Source organism: Liolophura sinensis, chromosome 13, assembly GCF_032854445.1.
Source record: "Liolophura sinensis isolate JHLJ2023 chromosome 13, CUHK_Ljap_v2, whole genome shotgun sequence".
NCBI lineage: Eukaryota > Metazoa > Mollusca > Polyplacophora > Chitonida > Chitonidae > Liolophura > Liolophura sinensis.
In genome coordinates this window covers 26,776,738-26,785,792 of record NC_088307.1, presented here as the reverse complement: position 1 = coordinate 26,785,792, position 9,055 = coordinate 26,776,738, and the positions used below count along the sequence as shown (strand labels likewise).

Genomic DNA, 9,055 nt, shown 5'->3' with positions numbered 1-9,055 from the left:
AATCCGCCAGGAAGCCTCCTATAACTCTTAAAGCTAGTACCAATGTTGTCACTAGGCCTATACTCTATGCTAACAAAAGAAAGATGATCTGAAAAACATAATTAGTAGGTAGTGAATTCTGTGTTCGAGGAAAAAAATTCAAATTGGGAAATTTTCGTTCCTCTACATGCACCGTGTATTACGCAGGCCCAGATAAACTGGATATCGTGCCCAATCATACTGTATGCAAGCGAGATATTTAGATATAAACCTGCTATGACAGTAACAGATGGTCATTTCTTTTCAGATAACATCATCTCCTTTCTACGCCAAATATGTGCTTAATAATGCGTTAGTGTTAGGCGCTTTGATATGTCTGATTATATTTACATACACATTTTGAAAGACTTTTCCACGAAATCCATATCTTAAACGAGAAACAGGATAGATAAAATAGACTTCACAGTCAAAGTGATTGTGTGTATGAGTTGTGGGGATGTAATGGGCTACACATCTTTAATCGGGCACGACGTTAATACCCAAGCGCTCACTCCTTAACTGGGCCTCCGTGGCTCAGTTGGTTAGCGTGCTAGCGCAGCGTAATGACCAAGGAGTCTCTCACCAATGCGGTCGCTGTGAGTTAAAGTCCAGCTCATGCTGGCTTCGTCTCAGGCCGTATGTTGGAAGGTCTGGCAGCAACTTGCAGTTGGTCGTGGGTTTCCTCCCACCATAATGCTGGCCGCCGTCGTATAAGTGAAATATTCTTGAGTCCGGCGTAAAACACCAATCAAATAAATCAATAAATAATAACCTTAATCGGAAGATAATTTGCACGAGCGTGTAAGGTGGTGAGATACACAGCCATAATCGTGCGCTGGTAATGCTAGTCACTGAGGCTTCGTCCTTTTTGATTTATTTATTTATTTGATTGATGTTTTACGTCGTACTCAGGAATATTTCAGTTAGAAACATTATGGTGTGAGAAGATGTGAGCAAATTCTCCCCCATTGGGACTTGACCTTGCGATTATTGACGCAAAATGTCCATGTTGGTTCACGGCTGGTAAACGAATGCCTGTTTTGATGCATAGATGTTACCAATGTTTTTTTCAGTTAATTCTATAGGCCGATGTTACGAATACGTTTTTTCCTTTTTACCATATGGCGAATACATGTGACGTGACATTGTATTTCTGTTTGCTCTAACAGGCCACACCCCTTGGCGCCGTAACAATTCCTGATTAAAAGTTGACTTACAGAGTTACCCAGCACTGGATTAAAAAAAAGACGCCTGTGCCGAAAATAACGTGGTATTATTAACAAGTTTAATAGTGTTCAAATATGTAGGCTCTTTCGTGTTTTCATCCTTCAACTCCTGGCCATAAAATGGCTACTGTAATAAAACTATTAAAGTTTATCTTGCATCAAACACCTCGTGTTTGGCACATACATCAAGTCTACGCTTTACCGTGGATTCAAGTTGTGAACATTGTGTTTCAGTGTTTAACAGCCAGGTGTATATCATTTTGTAAAGGTGTATACTGGCTGTTTCCAAGATGCAAAGAAGATGCTAACACTTGCCATGTCACTGCAGATAGTTCTTGAAATTTATCAGGGCGCCAAAAGGGGCGTTTCCTGTCAGTTTATGACCTGGTAACAACAGGTACACAGTATTTAAACTCCAAGGATATGTTGTCTTTTGTGTGTGTAGTGTTTATAGCCACAAAACTACCCTTTTGTGGCGATAAAAATAAGTTTGACATAAAGGTAAGTATATTTGTCCAGTATACATAACTCACTTTACAGCATTGTGCAATGTTATCTCACTCCATCAGTGTACATGTCACGTAGTGGAAAATATGGCCATATGAAAATCACACATTTGATTACATGGCTGAAGTGATTCCTAAATTATTGTAGATATGATGAAAGCGATAAGAAACTAAGAAAGATATATTCCACCAACCCACATTCTACAAGGAAACATTGATGTAGCCAAGTATGATTAAAATAACTTAGGATATAATATGAGCAACCACAGCTTGCTTCACACTTTTCTAACACCCGTTCAAACATTTACATCCCACAAGATGTTCAATGGGTAGATTTGCTCCCCATTTTGTCTCCATATCAGGCTAACACCTGCTTAGCACACTGAATAACCTAAAAGCGGTGAGTTGTTGGACAAAAAAATGTGTTTTTAGTAGATTTACATCCTTTTTAGCGTCATTAATACTAAGAGTGTATGAAAACAAACATAGGTCAGCGAAAATGGGGGCACAACTTGTACTCATCGGAACTCTTGTACAGACCTTACATATGGTTTCCTCGAATTTCACATAGATGTTATTAATGAGAAATTCAAGCAACTCGATGAACGACGGTACATCCTATGAATGACAACCCTTATATGTCGTGAAACTGAAGGAGGCTATGTTGCCTTTGACCGTGATGTAGCGGTGAGCAGTTTTATTTAACACCGAGACAATAGGTTATAGAATTTTATCAGTTAAATCTTTGTGAGGAATAATTGTATAGAGAGTGGAGAAAGCCAATGATGACGCCTTAAGAATGCTTTTAAACAATGATGTCTTTAGTAACCTGTTGAAAGGAACAATTATGCCTCCAAACTACTGTTAAAAGGAACAAAGATGCCTTTAGAGTTGTGTTGAAAGGAACAATGACGACTTTAGAGTCCTGTTAAGATGAACAATGATGCTTTTAGAGTCAAAAGAAACCATGACGCCTTCAAAGTCCTGTTAAGTCCATGTTTTTCGAGTCCTTGTCCTGTGAATAACGAGACAACATGTTAAGCTGAAGAGAATACGGTCAGGATGAATAGTCTGTGAGATAACCTTCCTAATTTATGGCTGCATCCAAATTGTCGGCGTCTAGATTGGAACCCGCAGTTTACGGCAAAGTTTGTATTCGAGGTTGGAGCCTTGCAACAATGACTCGAACAGTATTTATTCGGATTTCCAGTTTGAAGCTTGAATTCAAATCCGTTCCATCATCGTACTGGTATCGTTACATCGCATAAAACAACACCGCATACAGATAAATAGTTTGAAATTCAACGGACTTATTTCGTTGTACTTAAGCTACAAATTCTAAACAATGATAAAATCCACCAAAACACATTGCACTGCATCATAAGGCAACATAAAAGCTGTATCAGCCTGACGTTCTCAGATTTTATCACATTCTTTTATCCTTCAGATCTGGAATAGAAACTAAGCCCATTTGGGGATCGGAGCCAGATTAGTCCAGAGCCTTCGGTGGTAAACGTTTGATCTGAAACGTTTGATAATGGATTGTTAATGTTCTAAATTCTTGCTTTAATCACTTCATTTTTAGATGTAATGGTGATAATCTTGTTGGTATGGGCAGTTTTTATGACGCGATTCTCCAGCAGTCTGGCACGTGTGCGTAAAGATACATGATTGACAATAGTTACATGTTAGTCCTAAAACGCAGCCAATGATTTTAGTGCGTTCCCAACCTGCGACACGCCCTCTGTCGTCTCGTTGGTTATCAAAGTGAAGTGACCGTGTGGAAGCCTGATAAAACACTGTGCATTTTCCAGTGCAGATATTGTTGTGAATGTTCTTCTTTCTCTTTGAGCAAACGTTTTCTCCCGATCCCAAAGAAATTCTCCCACGGCAATAATGTCAAACAGGTTTTCCCAATTGGCTTTATTGGCTTCGGTGAGTATGTTTGTTTTTGTCTTGCTTTATAGCATTTTTCACAAGCACAGATCTACGTAAATATCATGGTTAAAACGTTCAAAAGTATAGTTATTCATTGCTATTTTATTGTTTACATCTTTATTCAATATACACTCTTGACATGTACAGATCTACGTGATTTTCATCATTAAAACGTTCAGAAGTATCGTTGTTTATTTCTAGTTTATTGTTTACATCTTTACTCCATTTGTACTCCAGTTCTTGTAAGAAACTTTTTCTATAGTTCAAAAGTATTTAATTGTTTCTAAAATGTCATTTTAAGCGTTTTAGGCAACGCGTAAAGCAACAACATCACTAACTATGCAAAATTCTGAAAACCTTGAAACACATTGGATAAAACACAGAGGTTTTACCGTGAAGCTCTGACATATTCATATACTCATCCCACTGAGGGGGCTCCGATAAAAATTCCAATCAAATACACCCATCTCTGGATCGAGGTTCAGATCAACTATGCGCCATAAAAAATTGTGAATTTTACATAAAATTTCAGTTATACGTCAGACAATTTGTCTTTCACTTCTGTGTAAAGGGAATTTACTCAGGCAAGGTATACATTAATGAATGGATCTGCTAACAACCTGCGGATGGTCGTGGATTTCCCCTCCGGTTTCCTCACACCACAATGCTGGACACCGTCGTATAAGTAAAATATTCTTCAGTACTGCGTAAAAAAAAATCAATCAAATAAAACAATAAATATTAATGGCTGTCATTCCCGCCTAAAGTAAATCGCGTGTAAGCTCAGTAATCCACTAGACATGGCGATTTTCCATAGCGCGCAATGACGATTTATGCAAAAACCGATGACTCGTCTATTATAACAATGATCAATCCTGGTTGGACTCAAGTCATCATTGCTCTGGAAAATGTACCTAACATAGTCGGGTTTTCTTGCGCGTTTGCAAACATTTAAACTCCAAATTGGGTGAATTGTCTCAGAATGTCGGAAATACTTACATCATTGTCGCAAGACATGACAAATATATGCGTCCTGGTCACACCATATAGTTTACTTATCCGACGCCTGCTAGCATAATGATGGTAGGAAATCGGTATGCTTATAAAATTTATTAATTTTTTTGATTGATATTTGCATCGTGCTCGAGAGTATTTCACTTATCTGACCGGGTAAAGCATGTCTCTCACGAAGAATACAAATTATTCAAATGGGTTTTAACACTTACTCCTACTGGTGTGTTTTTCTTCTGTTTTACAGAGTCTTGCTTTTACGTGTGCCATGTCAACTTGCAAAGTAAGTATGTTTTATTTTTCTTTGAATTAGTTTGCAACGCCATTTTCAAGATGCAAGGTCAGCCAAAGTTATCTTCCCAGTAAACCACGCCATATGACGATTGATAATTTCTTGATTAAAATATGCAGTTGAGCTAACCAGAGCTGGCGGATGCGAGCCTAAAATCTGTATAAGCGTGGACGATCAAGCAGAAATTATACTCCGAGGCAAAAGCATGTCGCATGTGTACGCCACGAACGATTTGCTAAGATTAATCCCCCTAACCTAATTTGCTAAGATTAATCCTCCTAACTTAATCAAATGTCTACTTGTATTTCAGACTGATGGTTGTTCGACAGGATTCGAGTGCCGGAGAGAAAAGGTTCTCAAATCAGCCAAGTCTGCAAGATGTCTCCCAAGTTAGTACTTAACTAAGTTAATTCTCCACGTCACATTTATACTTTGAATGTCTTTCGCTTCAAGACATCAGTCCTAAAGGCAACGTTCACAGCTGTCAGTTTTTTAAGACAACAGATGTTCACACAGTACAGTCAATATGTTCCCATTAATAGCGAATGGATCTGACTCCACGGCAGCTGTGTAGTTGTCTTCATCATCAGCTGATGTTGCTCACATTTGCTTACATGTATAATATCAAAGTTTTCGGACGAATGTTGGAATTTTCTGTGACAAACTTCGAACTTTTTAGTTTATTAGGATAAACGATTTAAATCGTCTCTTTAGCCTATCTAATTCAGCCATTGTTGTTTGTAAGACATCCGGGACATTATTAGTGACCGTCTTGACCAATGGGAAGAGGCCTGGGCTGCCCGAGACTTCCAGGCGCTCGAAGGGTTCTATACGGCAGACAGTTTGTTTGTACCTCCTGGGACAGCTCTCCGTAACGGAAGCCAAGGTATATAACTTTTTGTTCCTATCCGCAACTGAGGTCAAGGTATATTACTCAAATCCACAAAGGTGGTCAAGGTACATAAATTTTTGTTCATCAGTATCCAGAACGGAAGCCAAGGTATATAATTTCCTTTTGATATTCGCAACGGAACAAATGTATACTCCCATGTTCATACCCACAACGGAAAACCAAGATATAAAACTCTCTATTCGGACAAACCACCAAGACTTGTGACATAACACAAGCTGAACACAGTCACTCCGTGTTTGTATCCACAACGAAAGCCAAAGTCTGTAATTCTGTATTCATATTCGGTGCAAAACCAAAGGTATTTAAATTCCTCTTCATATTCGGTACACAAACCAAGCTAAATAGATTGGATTTAACATCACTGCATTTTTTTTACCAAATTCCACTGAAGCAATGGATTTAGAGGGCGTGTAAATTGCTATTATGTATGCATTTACATGAACAGTTAGAATAAAACCCTGAATGAGGTAAACTGAAAAAGAAGCCGTATTTCACCGGTTACATATGACCATTTGCCAGCTATCACACTGTCATCGCTGCTCTGGTTTTACTCTCTAAGCGGTACGTCTTTGCTTGTAACTCCCTGTTCATAATCGATACACACACCCAGGTATATCATTCCCAGTTCTTATCCACCACGCAAGTCAAGGTGTATACTTCTCAATTCATATCCAGAACGGAAGCCATGGCATATAACACGATGTTCCTATCCGCAACGGAAACCAAGGTATATAGGTATCCCCTCACATCCCCAACAGAAATGTACTCGTAGGGAGCAACAACCTTAACCCAGTGTACCACAAAGCTGAGTACAGACAAATCACAGGTATAAATAGCACACTACTGAGGCTAGAAAACCTTTCATTTCGTAAGGACTTCTCTGTTAGTTATTTGAGATTACAACCAGAAACCTCTTTCAGATGCCCTTTCCTTATATTACGCTGTATAATGCTCCTTTGTTTTTGTGCAAGGTTTTGCTGAATTCGTTCAAGGCTTGATTGACACTAATGGTTGGACATCGATGGAATGGACGGTAAAAGACCTAATCTATGTTACAGACGAACTGGTGTTCACAATTGACACCTTCGAAATACAAACCAATGGGGACCCTGTAACTGGCAAGTAAGTGTCGATTTAGGCCTCAGATTTCAGAATGTATGGCTGCTTAGGTATGACACCTCACACAGCCTTATTATACTGACACTAGGCCAGTCAGCTCTGTTTCCTTGCTCTAACCTCTCTGTGCTGAGAGTCAAGCAAGACAACAGCAAATACCGTTGTCAAAGTCTTTGGTTTGATCCGAATTTGGTTTGAACCCAAGTTTTGCGGCTCCGAGACAGACGCTCTAACCACTAGGCGATCGACGCCAGCCTCAGATATCAGAGAGGATATTTCATTGTGTCCGTTTACATTAGCTATATTTAATACATAGTTTCTGTGTTTACGTCTGTTCTTAGGCAGAGAATGTTTAGCCTCACCCGATCTCATTGTTCAAGGGAACTGGTTGACCGGAAGCATTCACTGGAGACGATGTGCCGGCGACTGTATTCTTTCGAGTTCAGTCAAACGTTAGTGGTGGAAAGGACTTAATATTATCATTCGTAAGCTGTGACTTAGAAAAATCTAATGGCCCAGAGTACTTAAGTCTGACAAGCTCAAAAGGGTAAATCTGGAAATACCTTTTTCCAAGTATAATTGAAGGAACTTCCGAGGAAATTCCAGTGAAACTATTTTCATTTATGTTTTAATTTTTTTTATTGTACATATCCTGACTGGAGTAATGTACCCAAAATACATAGCACTGCGTTAAGATCATTCACTTAAATACTTCCATTTTGTGGCCTGGAAGGCGTATCTCTAGGGGATCCCACTCATGGCCCATCTCTGTTGGGACGATTGGTGCAAGTTGGATTCATGCATGGCCTGGTCCACATATATCTGTTGAGATTATTGATTCAAACTCGCTTGATGCATGCCCTGGTGCACATATCTCTGTTGGGATCATTGACCCAAATTTGTTTCAAACATGCCCTGATCCACATATCTCTGTTGGGATGATTGACCAAACTAGTTTCATGCATGGCCTTGTCCACATATATCTGTTGAGATTTTTGATCCAAACTCGTTTCATGCATGGCCTGGTCCACATATCTCTGTTGGGATCATTGACCAATCTAGTTTCATACATGGCCTGGTCCACATATATCTGTTGAGATTTTTGATCCAAACTCGTTTCATGCATGGCCTGGTCCACATATCTCTGTTGGGATCATTGACCAAAATAGTTTCATGCATGGCCTGGTCCACATATATCTGTTGAGATTATTGGTCCAAACTCGTTTTATGCATTACCTGGTCCACATATCTCTTTTGAGATTATTGACTCATACTCGATTAAGGCATGACCTGGTGCACAGATACTCTTTAAGCGATCAAAATAATTAATCTGAGAACTGCCTTACATGGAAACCATTGACGTATATAGTTCTTCTTTTAGAGACTTCATACTGTGGAAGAAAGAAGATGGAGTTTACAACATCCGGTACGGGGCGATTAATACACCAGCATAAAGACAGTGTACGTTCACGACGTCACAGAGGCAATTGCCGTTAACAATAAAGTACAAAGCTAGACTTTGTCTTTGGTCATGACTTTATCTTGAACACCTATTTATTTAAGCGTCCAGCCTAATATTCTTATCTTATCCGTAGTCCATGAAAGGGGCATCACGAGTCGACAGTAGCAAGGTTCAGTTTCAGAACAACCCAAAAAGCAATCGTTTCACTGAAGAATATGTGAGAAATGAAAACATGTTTTGATTTTGCATCTAGCATGTCCTATCCATTGACAGCACTCTAACCACGGCCCGCTCTTTTTTGTTCATCAAACCTGATTCGATTGATAACGTCCACGTAAATGATTTGCAATCAATTCCCGTGCTAAGATACATTTCCACAAACTAAGACCACACGCCATTTCTGAAGAGTTTGCTCAAGCATTTCTGATTCTCCGGTCCCTCTACCCCAAAACTGTCTGTCGTCGTCCAAGTGAAACATCCGTGTGAGCCACGTTAAAGGTCAAAGAAATAATAAACACATTATATGTGCGTAACATATGTGCAATAGCAGGTAGCATATGTAAGGATTCCATT

The 9,055-nt window shown here is 39.3% G+C and overlaps 1 protein-coding gene across 1 annotated transcript; it reads left to right on the top strand.

Annotated features, from left to right (window-relative positions):
- Positions 1–3,587: 3,587 nt before the first annotated feature.
- On the top strand, positions 3,588–8,535 carry LOC135481087 (uncharacterized). Its single transcript, XM_064761020.1, has 6 exons — positions 3,588–3,685; positions 4,947–4,982; positions 5,302–5,380; positions 5,737–5,877; positions 6,876–7,026; positions 8,402–8,535. The coding sequence occupies exons 1-6, from the start codon at positions 3,647–3,649 to the stop codon at positions 8,472–8,474; spliced, it is 519 nt and encodes a 172-aa protein (XP_064617090.1). The 5' UTR covers positions 3,588–3,646; the 3' UTR covers positions 8,475–8,535.
- The last annotated feature ends 520 nt before the right edge of the window (positions 8,536–9,055 follow it).

Coding starts and splice junctions, on each gene's coding strand:
- LOC135481087 (XM_064761020.1), top strand. CDS start 3,647: ATGTCAAACAGGTTTTCCCAATTGGCTTTATTGGCTTCG. Junction 4,983..5,301: donor GTGCCATGTCAACTTGCAAA/GTAAGTATGTTT, acceptor CTTGTATTTCAG/ACTGATGGTTGTTCGACAGG. Junction 5,381..5,736: donor GTCTGCAAGATGTCTCCCAA/GTTAGTACTTAA, acceptor GTTGTTTGTAAG/ACATCCGGGACATTATTAGT.